Raw genomic sequence first — 20,079 nt, 5'->3', positions numbered from 1 at the left:
TCTTTAACCCGTTGAGGACGGTTTGATTTTGCTACAACACGCATTTCCCATAGACGCTTGCAATGTATCTGGCCTAGTGGGAAGTATGAGGAGACACACATACATACATACATGCATACATGAGAGAAGTTGGGGAAATAAGCGATGACCTTGGAGGGGTACATGGATGAAAGAGAAGATCAAGAGAAGAGATAAGGAGGGACCTGGTGAAATACAGCAAAACAAACAAAGGATGATTATTACTGCTGTCACCTGTTCCCCGGTTAAAGTATTAGCCGCTGAATCAATGGTTTCCTGCTAATTCCCCCCTCACTCTCTTACTCACAACCACAATGCTGCAGTTTCGCAGAAGCGAGAGAGGGAGATAGCGACAAGAAAAGTTTTCCCCCTCACACAGCTTGGAGTGTCAATTTGTGACGCGTTCACACACAGGGCAAGCATGCAGACCAAATAGCGAATCTATTTTTTTGTTTCATTGAGAAATAGAAAACGCTTCACACATGAAATATTTAGCGATGAAACTATTAAGAAAAAAAAAGCAAAAGAAATAACAAAATTGAAGATGCTTAACCCATTGAGGACGAGTCCCAAGTATACTCGGGCAAGTGCCGTCTATGGAAAATGTGTGTTGCAGCAAAATCAGCCCGTCCTCAACAGGTTAGCATATGAAATATTTAAGAACGAAACTAATGTGGAAAAAAAAGCAAAGGAAATGATGTTCTCATTTGATGTCTTCAATGCACCTGGAGAAAAAATTTGGGAGTTTCACTCAAAAAGTTTATCAAACAGTTGCTATAGTAACCTGCACCATTGTTAAATGTGAAATGTAGAATTAGCCATGAGACTACCTCGCACCTTTGTAGTAATCAAACATTTAGTTGAACTTATTTTGAGGATTTGAGAGGCAAAACTCTGTTTTTTAAGTGCTTGTTATTAACATTCCAAAAGTGTGTTTTCATGCTGTTTGAGCTGCTTTTCCCTGTAACCTGTACAAAGGACACTTTTTTTATGGGATAAAGAAAGAGAAAGGGATCACATGCAAATACCCAAATTGAATACACCAGAAAGCATGCCTCACAACATGTTTGGATCACTAGGGGTATTTGGGCAAATAGGCAAAGTGGTGATATTTACAGACCTTGTTGTCTGTGTACCACTGTATTCCAAAATCACTCACGTTGCAATTTGTACTGTACACACCTGACCAAAACAGTTATTACTGTAAAAGAAAACCAATGCACTGTATAGCTAATTTGACATCCTAGTTCTGTGGCATATGTTTGGTGTTCATTTTCTCCTGAGCTCTCATGTAATCATCTCGAATGTCTTTCTCTTCTTCTGGTTTGTACAAAGTGTGGTATGTGTTTTGGAACAGTTACACCAAAAAGATTGTTGTTAACAATTTCTACTCCTAACATTTACCTGCCAATTGCAGTGCTCTGTGTACACTGAAATTCAGCAAACAAACAAGCACACAAAGGCAGGAATACCTGCAGTGAAGAGAGCTAGGAAATAATTTGCTGAAAGTGAATAAAACTTCAAAGTGGCACTCACAGACTCATTCCATTAGTATTCATAACTTTAATGGACTAATTTACCTTCACTTTTTTTTTTTAAAGCATATATATGTCATTCCATTCTCGCATCACAACTTCTCAGACTTGGTGCCATACAGATTAATTCTAAGTCCTACAAATTTCATGAGCCATCCCTTTCATACCTCATTTAACCCATTGAGGACAGGATGAATTTACAACATGCATTTTCCATCGGCACTTGTCCGAGTATACTCGGGAGTCGTCCCCAACGGGTTAATTGATTCTTAACTCACATATTGTATAATCAGAGGCAGGCCTTCTGATGGACCTAAAACCTTGGCACAAGTAACACACTTACTTACTGCTCTGAACTCATTTTTTGAACGGCTACATCACTGTGTTGTGGTAAACAAGTGAACATCACTACTCTTGATGAAAAGTAAATATGGATAGCATCATTCTAGTGATGATAGTTACCCATTAGTTTTTTGGTTTTTTTTACTAAAAATTCCAGACTTAGTTTCAATTTGAGTGTCACCACAAGGTCAATTCACAACTGCCCTTCTTACCATCTTCTCGTTTCATTTTGTTTGTTGTTAACAAATCTCTCTCTCTCTCTCTCTCTCTCTCTCTTACTCTCTTGGGGGAGGAGGGGGACTATCTCCAGGACTTAAAAAGTATAATACCAAGAACATTTTGGATGTCCATCCACAAAATTGCAACCGCAATTTCTGAAGCAGACAAGACTGTTTAGTCGGAGGAAGTAGTGCACAGTTGAGTTGAAGTGTGATGATTTCAGCTGTCATCATACATGCTAATAATCCTGAAGATCTCAACTCCACTACAGGGCTCCATGCCAACTTAGTCCTTTCTCTCAGCAGTTAAAAAAAGAAAGAAAAGAAATAATAGTAAGAAAAAAAAAACGCTTCTATATAATGGAATGTAAAAAAAATGAAGAAAACAAATAAATGACTGAATGTTTTATTCTGAATGTTTTGCTATTTCACATCTTTGCCCTGCCAGGTTTTAAAAGAAAGCAAAGTGAACATAACACATTCTGAGTGAGACAGATGTAGATAGAGAAAAGAGAGAGGGGTGTGGTAACGACAACGAGTGCGTGAAAACAACAACACACGCTACTACGACCAATGTATTTATATTCTGCCCACGCACCAGGACTGATGCCGTAAACAAGCATAAAATTCACACAAAGTACATCCAGGAGGGCGAAAAGGATAAAAAAACCTTGGCAATCGAACATCAATCATGATTGTATTAATGGCACTCGTTTGCTATCAATGCCTACCAAAAATATACATCTGACGGTTGACGCTAGCCAGAAGAAAACAAGGTTAAAAAAAAAAAATAGTAAGAACTCTCAGCACACATGGCAAAATAAGGTGCTGGTACTTTGTACGTGGGCGTATAGGTGTGAAATGCCATAACAACATGTAATGATGATAAAAGTTCCGATCTTGTGAATTCTGTACCAGAAGAACCCCGCCCAGTGGCACATTTGATTATTTTTCTTGTAAACATGTTGGGTCCAAGTATGGCTATGCAAGTGGTGTTGGAATTGAATTTGTAATAATGCCAAATATTGCTCTTGGAAATATATGTAAAGCATTCCACAGGTTTTTTAAATGCTCAAAATGAATGTGTAACTCCAATATTAACCCTTTGTCAATGCTCGACACTAACTTTTTATTTCATTTTATTTCATTTTTTCTTTTAGGCCAATTAGCACAATAGGGCAACTAAGATTCAAAATGAACCAATTTTTAGTGGCCTTGAGTCACTGCTAATGTTGAGCCCTCTTATGAAACATTTGCTAGAATTTACATATTGGTATACCTTTACAAAGGATTTCTTTATCACGTACTTCAATAAGTCTTTTTTACACACTGAGAAAGTTGTGTACAAACTTTTTTTTTTTTGCATGGAAAAGATGAAAAAGTTCAATACATCAAGTTGATTTGTAATCTTAGGGAGCACCATTTATCTTAGAATTTTATTGACAGCAAAGCAGGGCAGTAGTAGAAGAGGTATGAAAAAAGGTAAGGGACAGGGAAAAAAAATTGTTGGTGTGTTGTGTGTGTTTCCTGTAAGACTAACAAAATCAATATTTGTTCAACATTCTATGGTAGGAAACCATGTCATTATATGAAGCCATGCAAATCTTTGGAGCACTTGTAACATTTCACGGCATTGTTCAGAGTTTCCAAACCTTCCTTCCCATAATACCCAAAACACAAGCATGCCGACACTTAAAGTAGCCAGCTTATTCCTCCCTGTGTGTACCTTTACTTGATGAAGAAAGGATGACATTTTGTGTAAGCTGATGGCCGAATCATTAACCGTACAATCAAGTGTTAAATGATCTATCATGTAAGAATGAAGAAATTAGAAGCCCTTGAAAGTGCCACATCAAAAGGTATTTCATGAGCAGCTACTTAACAGAAAATGACTGAAGACTTTATTTGTCTTCTTTCCAATCATCCTAAAGGAAAACAAATACAAAAAAAACCCCCAAGTTTTCTTAATAGGTGTCAACTATGGATGAAACCAGACAAAACAAAACAAACGAATTCCAAGTGAGTACATTTGGGGTTAATTGCATTTTTCTTTCTGCCTGAACAACTTTTGCTTAGTATGCATAACTGATTTACTCTACTGGGCCTGGAATGAGAGTAAAATCCAACATGCATATACATGACCAGTGGAGAATTATTTGTGTGTGTGTGTGTGTGTGTGTGTGTGATTATTCTGCCATACATGTATTTCTAGCATATCCCACATCCTACCTAGCCTTTAAGAATGCATGTAAGTAAAATATCAAAACCTGCCATCCTATGGCACCTTGTTTAGAAAAAAAAAATACATCTTATGTTAAAAAACCCAAACAAACAAACAAAAACATAAAGGACAAAACAAAATTGTACTATCTTGGTTGAACTGCACTGCATGATACAAAAGCAATTCTATGGAGCATCAGCTTGAACTTTCTTCAATTCATTAAGGAGAATTCGGCTCTGTTGGAGGAGGGCAGTGAAAGAGGAAGGTGTTGTAAAGTTGTGCGAGCTGATGTGATGGGGGGACAGTGGTTGGGGTGAGGATGCAAGAGGTGCGTTACATAGCAAGTTCGACACCAGGCAGTGTGAATGTATGGAGCGCCAGAAAAGAACCAAAGTTGACATTCAAAAGGCACTCCTGGAATGCTTATGGATAATCACTCAGCTGTTTTCCGTCATTACGAGGTTTGCCACTGTCCTAATAACAACATCCCTACACTTCCTGCATTACAATTATCTTCCCGTGGTGAGGGGGGAAAAATAAAGAGAAGAGAACTTAAACAATTTTATTTTTGATAAACACAAGTCTGCATGCTATTATTAGTAGCAAATTAGACTATTAAAAATAAAATGGGGGAAAGGCGTACATGAGTGTCATCCACGCCCTATGAAGTGGTTTGTTATTGAATCACCATAGCAACTGTCCCTTAAGTCAAACACACACAGACTACATGCAGGGAAGCAAGAAGGAAAGTTGAATAATGAGTGTAAACTAGGTTAAATAATTCATTTTTTATGAACTTATTCCATAGACACTTGAAGTTCAAGTCGAAGGCTCTGCACGATATCCTCTGCACGCTATCCCTTCCTTTCTTTTAGAAAATAACTTCTTCTACAGGTCTGTCCCTATAAAATTGTCAGAAGTTGAGATTTCAACCAAACACATTACCTCCTTGGTCACGTTATAAAAGAAAAAGAAAAAGAAAAAGAAAAACACTGTGAATGCATGTTGATGGAAATGATTCGACTTGCATCTGGATGGATCATAATAATTTTTTGGCTCCACAAATTAAATGCTAAATAGTTCAAGAAACCTGATTTTTTTTTTCTTCAAATGAATGAATTTGATGGATGAATTACATCAATGTAGGGTAATTTGTCAATCATTTGCAATTGCTTTTTTGGTACATTAAAAACATGCTGGTCCTACTCAGAAACTGGATGTCTATCTTTATTATGTACACATCTGCTTCTTGCTGTGACTTAGCATTTCTGTGATGATTCTTTGTCAGTCAGAAAATGCAGCATGCAAAACAGTGTAGGCGTCTAAAAGCCAAATGGACATGCATGTAGTTCGTCTGAACTCACGACCCGTGTAAGAGATAAAAAATCACACAGTATGGGACAAATCTGATCCAAGGTACATTGGGCATATTCTAGGGCAGCTAGGAGATTCCTAGAAAACCCAAAGACAGAAGGAAGTTCAGTGAGTATGTCACTTGTGTTTTTGATCCCTTTGTCACCGAGAAGAGGGTTAATGAACTGAAATATGTCACTTACTAGCCAGAAATGTCATCATCAGACATATTGCGGTTTCATTTCAGCTTGTTGGAAGCAGAGAGTCACTACATAATCTTGAATATTGAAAGCACCACTTATGTTTTCCACTGAGTTGCAGATCATATTAAGAGAGCAGGGAAAACTAATAGAGTGAATGAAAGAAAGGCTAGTGTTATATCATACAGAAGACAAATGTGTTGACTTCCAAAGTTTCTGATTTTTATGTGGTATATTTTTCTTTTCCTACTGAAGGAGCCACTGGAGACAGTATCATGAGCTCTCAGACAAGAAAAGTAAAATGTTACATGCAACGAGTCATTGGACTGACATTTTGGTATGGAAAAGAAGAGAAAAAAATGTGTAGAAGTTTTAGAAAGTGTGACATTTATGTCTGTCATTTGGTACGGATCAATGTCATACATTTAGAATGAGAAACATATGTAACAGATGCCCTAGGAATCATGAGAGGGGTGTGTCCACTTTTTCCTTTCCACTTCTGCCAACTTTTCTGTCTGGGGGAAACAACTACAATGTTATTATGTTTCTTGATTACTCATTGGTTTTGAGTCACTCGTGGATTAAGCTCAGGATACAGTTTGAGAGGGAGATAAAAAAAGAGGGCATTACCACCATTGCTTCACCCCATCTCATCTCATCAACCAGGAAGAGAAACATATAAACATACAAATATATCACCAAATATTGCCAAGATCAAATGACAAATTGTTCCTATATTGCTACACTATGCTTGCTTACTTGTCATTCAAGGCCTTTGCACTGAAATGTTATTCAAAGAGAGAGAGAGAAAAAAAAAAGTGCCCAAGGAGGGTTTACGCTTGTTGGATGCACTTATAGATTTAACTTAGAAGTATGAAAATGCAATGTGTGTTTTTACTGTGCAATAGACTGCCAAGCATCCAAATTTTATTTTATCTTGTTGGGCAGTCCTGTTAAAAGAAGTAGTTTTATTTTCTTACCATGATGGGGTTGTCAGAGTTAATCAACAGACATGGCACTGTTTAGATTAAACTATAAACTCTGCATCTTAGGAGTTACAGTTAATCTAAACACAACAGAGAAGAATGTCTAAAGTTTGGAAGAAGATACTGGCTCAGCCTGGAATATGTAAGGTATAATGAAGAAAGGGTCTCACAGAGCTTAAGGAGATGGCCCAATAGGGGGTTAATTGGGAGGGAAGGGGGTAAGAGCGAGGAGGCTGAGGGGAAAATGGATGGGGGTAAAGCTAGACCCAATGGAACGAATAGATGCAGTGCTTCCAATTTCACAGGAGCTATCTTCACAGGGAAGAAATAGTTTGGAATATTGACAGGGTTGCTTGCTGAGAGGCGTGTACCTATTAATGATAGTGCAAGTGCCTGAATGGTTTTCCCTTTGACTTGTTTATGAAATTTGAGGAGCTTGTTTACAGATCACCTGGGCGAGACTATCCGGACATGTCACCCTTAACGAAGAGTGTCTTAAAGCTGGTTCACAACATTCCACAAGGGTGAACTAAAAGTCATCTTGGGTCACCAGTCTATGGTGACAGAAAAAGAAAAAGCTACCCTGTCCACATTCGTTCAGAAACAAAACAAAACAAAAATAATAACAAAAACATTCTCTCAAGAGATGGTTTAGTGACATTTCTATCTCTCTCACTCTCTGGCTCTATTGCATTTAAAATTCTATCCATTCAATTCATTTTCCACAAGAAATGATACAAAATTATGAAACATATCATGCTAAAAAAAAACCCACACACTATACGTATATACATGTTTATATCAGAATATAGTATAATTACAATATGATAGGTTGTAAAGCGAAGATACATGGTATTTACTTTAACCCGTCAAAGACAAGTCCCAAGTATACTCGGGCATGTGTCTATGGAAAATGCATGTTGTGGCAAAATCAGCCCATCCTTGACCAGTTAAGAAACAATGTTGCACGTTTCTGTTGATAAGGAGAGAGTTGAGTGAAGTATGCACTTGCCTTGAAACATACACTTTATGAATGCCTAGTTAAGTATGATTATGCATTGGATCTCTCCTATCACTGCCCATTTACAGGTTACTATGTTGACGGAGAAATCTTCATAGGCCTCTGCGACTGGGTCATTGAGAAAAGCCAGCTTACCAAGGACCAAAGGAGGGGACTCAGGCATACCTACAAAAAATACTGCGATGTCTGCAAGGTGAGTAAATCTCAACAAAGCATTTTATGCTTCATTATTACCAGCATTCTTATTATTTACGTTATTGTTATTATCATTACTAAAAAGAAATATACTGCAATGTCATAAAGTGAGCAATATCATTTAAATATTTCGTTATATATTTTGTCTCTATCTTCATTATCATTTTTATTATTGTTATCAATATCATCATTTTTAATAATACTGATATAATCATAATTTTCATTATTACTTTTGACTATTACCATCATCATCATCATCATTATCATCATTACCGTGATTAATCATTTAGAGACACCTCACATAGCACAACTACATCACAATATTTACAAAGTATACATACTGGACGGTTAATCTTACAATGTCTGGGGGAACATATGCATTTCGAAAAATCCTTAAAATTGGTTTAGTGAACTTAAAGATTTGATAATGGTGTGAACTTTGTGTGCTTGTTTGTTCTTTTGTTTCTGTTCTGTATTTTCTCATTCAATCCTTAGCTACCCTTACAGTAATGGCAGCTGATGAAATCAATGATGCAAGTACACATAGCTCACAAGATGAGAATTTTATTAGAATTGCATTTTTCCCCAGCTGATTGCAGACTGCCTCTATGGTTTGTTGACCAAGTTAACCTGTGACATCACTGAAGGGAGGCGAGGTTGTTGTAACAAATGCTGTGTCATGCCCTGATATCGCAATAGAAGTAGATTTTATTATCTCTGTGACCTGTCAAACGTTCATGTCGCATGATTCATGCCTCTGTGGAAATGAGGAGGACATTATAAACAGGAAATGAAAACAAGATTCTACCATCATTAGCATTGTTTCACTCCATCACTGGAATGTTTTTCCTTTGGCAGGAGAACACTTGACTTCATTGTATATCTTCAATTTTGGGCATTTTCAAAACTGGAAGGAGAGGGGTTAGTCACGGAGAAAAAAAGCTAAAACTCTGCAGGAGGATGACAGAGTCTTTTTATTTCTTTTCTTCAATTTGATAGTCTGACCTAGACTGCAAAATAAAAAAAACCACAAAAAAACAAACAAACAAACAAAATGGGATATTCTACCTCTTTGTACAAAATGTGGGCAAATAAAAAGTTTTCAACTTGCCAACAAATACAGACACCTCAGTATTGGACTTGAAAAAAAAAAAAAATCATAAGTTTGGACAAGGTCAGTACATATTTTCATCACAAAATATTAGTTGCTAAAGCAAACAAACAATTACAAGCAAAACAATCATCTCATTGTACTTTCCCATTCCTACCCCTCCCCCATTCCCCCCCCCCCCCAAAAAAAAGAAAAGAAAGAGAAATAAAGAACGAAATAAAAGAATAGAGCAGGAACCGACTTGAATTATATTAAATAGATGTCACATCATGCACAATACATGCATGCAGCCTTTCATTGTGCCCCCACTGTTTGGCACTGAGAACAGAAAGTTTACAAAATTCTAAAATTCCAAACCCTCTCCTTAGGAGGCTGACACATTTATTGTATGCATGTAGCTGAGTTACTGAAATTCAGAAACTCTATAGATTCTCTGTATTTGGTGTGCCAAAACAACAGTGCCACAATTTCACAAAAGATGAAAAAGAAAAAGAAGGGGGAAAACAAACTTGGGTCTGCATCATTCTGTAGTATTAACTGTCTACTAGATTTTGTGCCCAGAATGACCATGCCAAAAAGGTCTATGTGCCAAACGGCTGTTCAGTGACAGTATGACACATCAATTTCTCTCCCGATTGCCCTCATTCAGTTCATATGATTACGCCTGCAGGCGTGAGTCATTAATATTTCTCCATGCCCATCCGATGGTGTATACAACATCACTGCCACAGCTAGAGTACAGTCTGTGGGTTTAGAGCTATAATTTAAGGTTATTAATTGTATAGATGTAAGCCTTCTTGGTCTTAACTCTTTGTGTGCTGAGTCAAATGTGCACAGAGTTCACACAATTATCTATGGTCAAAAATTAATGTGGCATAAAGAGGGTAAAATACCCTCCCCCTCCCCCTCCATTACCCCCATGTGATGTGGTGATGGAATTGTACATTGGGAATAAGGACAAGTACTTGCAAAGTGATAATTCCTCTCACTCTCCATTGCATGTGCATCTGAAGTTCCACATCCTTGTCACCACATCCCCCCCCCCCCACTTCCTGTCTTTTTCTTTCATGCTCCACCCACCCCCCCCCCCCCTTCCACCACCAACTTTTCCCCTTTCATGTTTGGTCATGTGGCCATGCCTGTGGTATTTATAAATCCTTACATCTTTCATTCTGGCATCAAATTACTCTATATTGCACATCTATGCTAAAATCAACCTTGTACAGCCATAACTATCAACTCTATAAAGAGATAACACTTCAAAGAAGAAATTTTCACTACAAAAAAAAAAAAAGGAAAAAAAAAAGGGGAAAAAAAAAAGAAGGAGGTATCTAGACCTCCTTGGCGTGCATGCTGGATTGCTTTCTTTGCTGATTGGTGCGGATGTCTAGAAACTAATTGTCAATGAATAGAGATGACCTAGCCCTCTACGTAAATCCTATTGTGTATCGATGGCTCTCCAGTTGAGTTGAGGCATATTCCCACACCTGCTAACTTTACGACTAGGTGAAGTTTGGATGGATTTGACATTGAATGCTGTTGATAAAAGCTTGGCATGTTAATCTCCGTGCCTGGGCAAATACAGAGTTTAACTCATTGAAGACTAGTCCCAAGTATACTCGGGCGGGTGTCTATGGGAAATGCATGTTATAGTAAAATCAGCCTGTCCTCAGTGGGTTAATAAGGGAGGAAATCTGAGTAAAACAGTAGTGACATCCTCCTGTTCATATTCATAGTCCAACAAATAAGACCACTGGTCCTTAATGCAAGATGGCAACTGTCAAAATGGATGGTAGTCTAGTCACTCTTACAAAATATTCGGGGGGGGGGGGGGAGGGGAAACGGTATATGATGTATCCAACACTGCCCATGGTTAGCTTGAGTATAGATCCTCCATTACTAACAGAACACAGGTGCTTGTCTATATTGTTGCTTAAATGCAAATATCTTTCAATTTTTCTGGGAAAGAGGAAAGAACGTCTAAGACAGAGTTAACCCATTGAGTATGGGCTGATTTTGCTTCAACACGCATTTCCCATAGACACTTGCCCGAGTATACTCAGGACTCGTCTTTACCAGGTTAATAATGCTTGTTTATATGTAATGGAACACTTTTTGCCTGACCTCAAATGTACCAAGTGACCGTGAGCAAACCTATTTGCAACCTCCATGAAAGAGCAAAAATGTCACAACAGTAAGCTAATCGGACAGTCTGTTCATTTCCTTCGAGATATCCTGCTGAAATTACTGGGACCTGGACACTCTAATGGTTGTCAGGAAAACATGTTTGCTACCCAGCAAACAACAGACATTTTTTTTCCCCCATCATCTTCTGAGCCCATAGCAAGTGGGACAGACTTGGTATGGGACTCTCTGTAATTAGCAGTCTCCCTTCTGATAGGAAAAGAAAAAAAAAATAAGTGAAAGAAAAAACAGCAACAAAGTAGTGGAGATTCATTATGGAGACAAAAAAGAAAAAAATGCTTGTCCTGAAGATAGTAAGGATGAGTAGAGAGAGTGACAGTTATGTTTGCCCGTGATAATCAAATATTTCCTCCTCAACAATGAACAAGGTAAATTCTGTCATCTCGTCTCCTATTGTCCACTCTGGTTCTCTCCAAATCTTGATCATTTATCCCATTGTCCACTCTGGTTCTCTCCAAATCTTGATCATTTATCCCCAACTCCCCCCCCCCCCCCAACTGTACTCTTTGGTACTGACAAAAATACCTCTGCATACCAGCACCATTGTCTGACAAAATAGACCGACTGTCTGTATGCTTGTTCTTGATCCTTCCCTCTGAGTGATTTGGATCGTGCAATTTACACCTTAAAGTGGCCAGACTGCAGAGTAGTCATGATAATCCTCACCTGTTGGCCGGAGTAATTCAAACTTTTCGCCGAAATAGATCGACTTATCCGTCCGACTATCCCCAAGCTGTCTTTTGTTCAATTTTTGTGCTCCTCGCTGCACGAACTGCTATTTTTGTCAATCCATCTGACCTGTCACTGTCCTTACTGGCAATCTGGAGACATCCACAGAATTTGCTAGATTGATCCATCTTCTCTGAAATCTTGCACACGACCTCGCTTCGGTTTCTTGGAGATTGGCAAAAGCGAAAGACAGTGATATTTCTTCATCTTCTTAGTAACCCCCCACAAAAAAATCTTCAAGATTCATCAAGGGCATGGGAATAGAAGAGATAGAGTTTCCTCATTCATAATGAAATATTTGATTCTATGATTTCTTAGGATCATCAGGCATGGCGAGGAAACAGATGGTGAAAATATGGTAAACATTTTGTGAAAACTTGGCTCACTTTCACCAGATGGTAACTGCACAGAACTTACTGAACAAACTCTTGTTTGTTCAACTGCACATCTTCAAGTAAAGATGGGGGAATTTTACACTGGTAATCATGTAAGGAATGTATAGAGAGAGAAAAAAAAAAAGGAACTCCAAATGTGAACAACGTCAGAAGTCCCAATCACATGCACAACATTAATAGCACATTGTCCCATCAATGCAAACTAGAGAACTGAAGAAAATTTGAGGAGTGCTTATGAAATTGCACTTAATTCCTTATATTTGACCCTTTGAAGCCTGCTTTTAGTATGCTTTGGGTTTTAAACATGCTAATATTAATAAAATGGCAATATACACAATTCAGAAGAACAACTGATGCCATGTGCAAAAGTCTGCCTATTCTGTTTGTGCTGTTTTCCCTGCATATAATTTCACACTGAGACCTCCCCAAAGTCAACTGATATGCTGACATTCAATTTTCCTTCAACCTAATCATCTCTGTATCTCTATTCCTTTTTGACATCTTTCCCCTGCAGATCAAGAGTGGTACGCTCTACTGGCCACCCGAGACAAAAGAGAAAGAAGTCTGTCCATACAACCCCTACATGATGGACAACGATGACTGTGAGGGTAGATACTCCAGCTGCGTGCTGCTGCCCAACGGAAACTGCAACTGGATGGAGACGAAAGGACTCAAACATTGTCGGCAGAAGACTGGGAGCGTCTTCTCATAACAGGGGCGGGTGACGAGACGTTGGCATAATGATGAAACATCTCTTGGTGTGTGTATTTGCAAAGGATGCGCAAACATTTGGCGACATGGGTGATGACTTGGTGGATGACCTACCTGTGTGACCTCACACATTTTTTTGAGCGTTGCGGAGAAGTTGTTTGACTGACGATTGTACGGCAGTTTCCTGATAGTCTGTGATCAAGGATGAAGTAAGGGTTGGAGGAACAAGTAATGGTGATTTTTCTCCTACCTCCTTCCTCTGGATGATTGGAAGAAGTTGGATTGTGGGTGAGGGCAGCAGACAAGCTCCGGTCAAAAGCCGATCCATGCCAACTCGGAAAAATTTACATCCACGCATGGTGCCTTCTACTTGATTGCAAATAGAAGTGTCAGCAAATAGAGGGCAGCAAAATCACTTAGAATTGTGTGCTGAAAAAAAAAAAGAAGTTGATGGCACCATGGTTACCTACCACTGGAAGATTTATGTTGAACCACAGCATAGATAGCACAACCTGAAAGGGACAGGTTCTTTCAAACCCAAATGGGAAATAAGTTGTGGCGGTCGGAATTTGGTGCCAAATTGTTTTGGAAGACGACAATTCAAGTGGACGGTATACCATTCTCTCATGTGTCGTAAAGTAAGGTTAATGTGGTCATCTCATTTGTGTACATACCAGATACGAGTGTCAATGCAAATGAGCTTTGCAAGGAGGAGCTTGTATATGAAGAAAGTGAGTTTGATAGGGGATGCAAAATGAGTGGTATGTGATTTGTTACGATTTCCAGGAGCACTGTTTTCAGTGTCGATATATAAAAGTATCATACTGTACTAAACTGGAAATCACATCTTGGGACGCCTTTAATGGAAGCGATAAAAGAGTAAGAAAGACACAGAAATGTTCATGCTTTATTTTGTTCAAACGGATTGGTTTACGTAAAAGCTTTGGCATCTGTATGAATTTAATGACAGTTTATACAATGGACAAAAAAAAGGTTTCTTGCTCTAACAGAAGGAATGAACGACAGAGAATGGTCACCTTTGAATGTGGAAAGTACAACCTTTGAATGGCAAGCACATCAAATTTGGTAGATGTAACTCTTGCAATGTTTTGTACACAAAAGGGAATTGAGTTCGGAGTTTGATGATACTCAAAAGTACGAATTTGATCTGTATGTTAAAAGAAATGTAAGAATTGCTTTGATTCCATCCACAAGAATTGGACAAATGGACATGTTCCTGATATATGTGAATAGAAAAATAATCTTTTTGTAGAGGTATATATAAAGTATTTATTGAAATGAATAATGTTCCATGTTCTTGTCAATAGAGAGTACATTGCACATGATGAATGCATATTAAACTGACTTTGACAATGTTTCAATGTGAGCTACTGTACGTGGAAATCAAATTTCTATTGTGTGATGTGCTTAACTTTGTTGATTTGACTGATGTGATGTGTAAAGTCATTTTTCTTTTTCAAAGCGTCGTTATATTCACCAGCACAAACTCATCACTGTATCAAGATGTGTTGGTCAATGATGACTGGTATTTAGGTCAGATTTTTCTACAAGACTCCAATAGATATAGAATAATCATAATCTATAACAATCTAACTGTAACATTGTGACCCCTCTTTAAATCTGTCATCACTGTGGGAAATGATGCATTCTACTGGACTTCATTTATATAACATCCTGATCTTGTACACAATAGCTACATGTAAGCCTCCTCACAACTATTTACCGGTGTACTTCAGAAGATGGAATGATATGAACAATCATTATCAATGTTTATGAGGTAATATTAAATGATATGGTACATACATTGATATAATTCCAGCATTTGTGAACAGTTTGGCAATCTAACAAGTGAAGTAGTAATCATTAAGAAGCTAAAACTTATTGTGGCACATGACGAACCTTATGGCCGATCTAAAAAGCCAAATCATCCCAAAAAGGTGATATAAACACCTTTCAATGATCACTTAAAGGTATACTGTAAAGCCAGAAATATTTTTGTGTGTGAAACTTTGTGCCAAATTTGTGAGGAGTTAAGATTCACAAAAGTAAAGTGCACAAGAAAGTGTTTATCTACACAGTGCATTGAATACCAGTGGTGATTTGCGAAAGTTTCATGCCACAAGCAATTTGACAAGTATTTCTGGTTTTACAGTACTGCAGCACAAGATGATCGTGAGGGTTTATCATTATAGCTCTTTCCAACCCCTCCCCCCTCCCCACCAGTATGATTTCAGACCAGACAGACAATAAGTGGAGGAGGGGTGGGAGCAGGGAAGGTTGCCGTTGAATGATGTTCAAGCCAATTCATCAACTGTTGATGGAGACAATTTGGCGTCCAGCAAACTTGGTGATGAGTTGCAGTGGTCACTTTGCTTTGTTTCTGGTCATTGGAGTATCTCTTTGGGGACAGGATGAGGGGTGACTGCAAAAGTCAAGTGAGGTCACGGAGATGATAAGTGGATTTCATCAGGGACAGCTGTCCATGATTTTTCAAATTATTTATCTCTTTGACTGTTTACATGCAAAAAAAAAAAAAGGAGAGAAAAATAATGCAACTAGTTATCTCACCTCCACTCTCTGGTTTTTGTTTTCATTGTTTGGTTTGCGATGAAAAAACAAGTAGCTCTTCTTGTCTGTAAATTGTTCTTTGTCAGTGAAACAGGAACATATCTTATATAAAATTCATTAATAACAGCTACATCACTGAGTAAGATGGATGGATATGCCCCCCCCCCCCCTCCTTTCAATGGCTTGATTGTATAGGCTTCATTATTCAAGGATTGGTGGAATCTGTACATTCGTTTGAAGCCCCTGGGCTACTAGAACGTGTTATCTCTTTCTGCACAGCTAGACAATTTAATAACCTCAAGCATAATTAGAATATTAGGAAACCACCCTTCTTGACCCATAAATGCCTTTTGAGACTTTTACTTTTGTCTTATATTTTTCAATCTACCTTCATTAAAATTTTTCAATGGTTTGCTTATATATTTCTAGATATATTTTTTATAAAATGTAGAAAATTAAAAAGTAAGATTTATCAGAACTGTTATTATAGAGCACACCAAGTATTCCCTGATTGAATTGGTATCTCCCCCTGCCTTTTTTTTTTCTTTTTTGCCAATCTTACTCTGAGATGTATTTGACCTGGCATGTGCGTGTAACACTCAAGGCCATGATGACTACTAGCGTGTGTGGCAATAACAGGTTTTGACAAACTTTCCTCAAGAAATGTGCTTTAATTTATTTTTTCATTCCTTCTCAATGGCAAATTCTATGACTCAGATTTGAAATTGGTTGTGGATGTACCAAACACTGCACTTTTTCCCCCTATCTTGGGGAGTTGATTTCCTTGTTGATGCTGTATCATGACATGATAAATAGGTGAAAAAGTGACCAGCCTATCAATACTGTCAAATGGCTGCAAATGTCCATGATCTGTTGTGACATATTGAGACATAAGGGATTGAAAATGGTCTACCAGTCCTTTGAATTTTAGCCAGACTCTCTCCTCTTCCTGCCTGTTTGTGTTGAACTGTCATGAACCTCTGGCAGAATCTCCATCACTTCGGCCATTTCTAAGGCTTTAATCCAAATCCCCACAGCTAAAACTGGCCCAAAATAGATTTACTGATCCCAAACATTGGTCCTCGCCCCCAAATTATCCCGCCCAGGGGCAAAGAGGGGCGGGGTAATTTGGGGCGAGGCACAAAATCCTTACGCACTCCTCTTTAGAGGGGGGAAAAAAAATCCCATCAACACACAAAGATTACCTACACCTTCTTCTTCTTCTATCTCACCATCCATTTCCAATTACGCCCTTTTTCCACAAACTCACCTGAGATTCAAACTCTCCCAAAAGAGTTCTGTCCTTGTATGTGATCCTTATTCAAGACCTTGCCAGAAAAGAGCGATAACACAAAACTCTTCATTTCTACCTCATCTCCTTCTTCCTTGATTTTGGTTCTGATGTGATGTTATCAAGGGGGAAAGATCGCAGGATAGCATAATGGCAGTGAGGGGGTGGTCAGGAAATCGCCATAGCAACACAGATACAGCTCTCGTACAGGAGGCACCGTTGTGCCAGAGCGACGCCGAGTTAGCAATCTCGACGCTGAGAAACGTTTCCTCTGACAAACAATCGATCCATAATTTTTGTCTTTCGATTCCCTCTGCATAGGAATAGACTTGAAAGTCAGTGCTTCTCACACTGTGAACATTCTCTCCTGTATTTCATTTGAAAGGATATGTTACTCCAGGGCAGAGGTTCAGGAATTTAAAATCAAATCAAGGTAGACAGTAATGGGATGGGTTGGGGTACGTGAGAGGATACAACATGTAAGAACATGATATCTTTTGCCTCTATTGATGTAGAGATAGCCCAGATTTTTTCTTTTTTTTTTATCAAAGCACATCAGTTATCTTGTATCTTAAAGCAAGTCATTGTATCTGTACCTTTCTGATGCAAGGAAAGTATGCCATAGAATTTGAGGTGTTTTGTAACAACTGCACAATACAACCATCATAAGTCCAGTTAAAAATTAAGGAGTCAATTCTGACAGTCAAATGTGATTGTTATTTGTCATCCAAACTAAAAGTTCTTATGCAGTCACATTCAAGAAATTAAAGAAGAAAATACGATGAAGCAATTGACATTTTACTTGATAATTACAGGGGTTAAAATATCACCCTACAATGTATGATGATGTCTAGTGTAAATCTATACAAAATGTACTTCCCATCCGATGTCTAAAGAACTATCTGAAATCTTGAGGAGTAAAATCGGTACTTTGTTTTAATATCTTGAAATGAATTTAGCTCCACATCAAACGAGCTCAGCGATTGCTGGAAAAAAAATCTGAAACATGACTTGGGGATCAAAATTTGCAGGGAACTGGTAGTGTTGAATATTGAGTGGAGTGGGTAGGCAAGATCTCATTACATGGAACAGAGGTGTCTAACATTCTCATGACATACAATCTGACAGAACATTGGAACCTTGTCGGGCGTGGTCATGACGTAAATCCTGATAAAGGAAGTGGAGACATCCTTGACGAAGCCAATCAACAGCCCTGACAAATGACACAGGAATCCACTCATATGTTGCACACACACAAACACAAAAATGCTACATGGGTTTCTAAGCACTTCTTATAGAAAGGAAACATTACAAATTGATTGATGATGCTTAAACCATGACCAATTACATCCATTTTGTTGACAGTTAATAGATGAAGTTGTAATCCTTCTTTGAAGGGCATTCTACTCGAGTAGATCCAGAGGTAACTTGTTAATGACGGCAGGAATGCAATTAATCAGTCAGCTAAGTTGATGATATGCTGTTTTTAATGGCATCCCAAGGATTTGTCTTAAAGTTTCAAGGATAACATAATCTCCAAAAGCATTCACAGTATTTCAATACCCTGCCTACCAGTGGAACAATATGACAATTCTCAGAGCAAGAGAAATGCTTTTGTTGTATGGCTTTGTCAACAGAAGTACTGTACAACACTGGGGAGACCAAGACTACAACCTAATGTAGCATTTTGGGACCCTGGCAATCAGGCTTGGGGGAAGAGGAAACAATGGATTATCCTAATCCATTTTCTGAAGCCAAATCTGAGGATTAGAAGCTAATTACCAGCAATCTCCTTTGCGTGTATGTGTCTGTGTGTGTGCGAAAGAGAGTGTACGAGTTGTGTGTGTGTGTGTGTGTCTATGTTTCCATGCCCAGCAGAGCTGGAGAATGAAGGAGGGCTGTCTAGCCATTAAGGAAATTGGAGCGTAATTGTTGTAATCTATCATATCCTGAATGACTCTGAATAATCAAGAAAAATGCCAAATTTATCATTCCCTTCACGAGGGGCAAAATCTGAGATAAAAGAGTGCTGATCCCATTAAAGGGGGAATTACAGACCCCTTTTCTTTTCTTTTTTTTTTTCTTTTACTTAACAGTGATTTGGAGCCAATTTCAGAAGAGGAACAAGACACTAGCTGTGAAACTTTGAAACTAAATAAGTACATGCACTGAAAAAAACAATTACACACCTGTATATGTAATCTCAATCAAATACATATGTGTAATGTACGCTGATTAATATTGACATGCAAGTTGAACTGAAATGAATGTTATAAAGAAATAGACATGTATTCCAGGTCAGTGTGTCAGAAGCCACTAAAAAAAGAAAAAATGTTTTTGATTTTTGTAAATCAGTATGTACCACTTGAAAAATGTAGGATAATTGTTACCCTTTATTATGTTGACCATGTGCTCTTTGATAGTCTACAATCTAATGATTTGTTCAGTGTCAAAGTTTTAACATTATAGAATGCATCTGAAATATATGTTACTACATTTATGGCCAAAAGAAGAGCTCTGTGCACTCTTAATGGCCTTAATTAGGTGACCTAAAGTTGTTTAAAATGTATACTTTGTGATGGAACTGTTCTACACTGATATGAGAATATCAAATTATAGCATTGATTTAACTGTAACAGATGTTTCTGACCAATATTAGCATGGACATTCATTAAGGGCATAATCTTTGTGACATAGTTTACTTTCAGTTAGTAAGGGCATAGTCTTTGTGACATAGTTTACTATCCTAAGACTATCATTGTGTATTTTTAAGTGATGATAATTGTATACAAAGAAAGTGAGAAAGGGGAGAGAGAGAGAGGGAGAGAGAAAGAAAAGCCAAATGAGTTATGCACAAAATCAGTATTATTAATAGGCATGAAATGTATTTGTATGAATATATGCTGAAGGTGTGCGCAGTGTTGGTATCCAGTAATGACTTGGTTATTTCATTATTGAG

The 20,079-nt window shown here is 38.0% G+C and overlaps 1 protein-coding gene across 1 annotated transcript in view; it reads left to right on the top strand.

Moving 5' to 3' along the window:
• The window catches only part of LOC140239412 (uncharacterized), a 32,370-nt gene extending 17,800 nt beyond the window's left edge, over positions 1-14,570 (top strand). The window contains exons 3-4 of the mRNA XM_072319255.1: positions 7,963-8,087; positions 13,044-14,570. Of these exons, the coding sequence (XP_072175356.1) occupies positions 7,963-8,087; positions 13,044-13,241 (323 nt within the window). The 3' untranslated portion in view covers positions 13,242-14,570. The remainder of the gene's footprint in view (positions 1-7,962; positions 8,088-13,043) is intronic.
• Positions 14,571-20,079: the final 5,509 nt, after the last annotated feature.

The sequence above is a fragment of the Diadema setosum genome, chromosome 2 (genome assembly GCF_964275005.1).
Source record: "Diadema setosum chromosome 2, eeDiaSeto1, whole genome shotgun sequence".
Classification (NCBI taxonomy): Eukaryota; Metazoa; Echinodermata; class Echinoidea; order Diadematoida; family Diadematidae; genus Diadema; species Diadema setosum.
The sequence above is the reverse complement of the archived record's forward strand: the minus strand, read 5'-3'. Positions and strand labels throughout refer to the sequence as shown.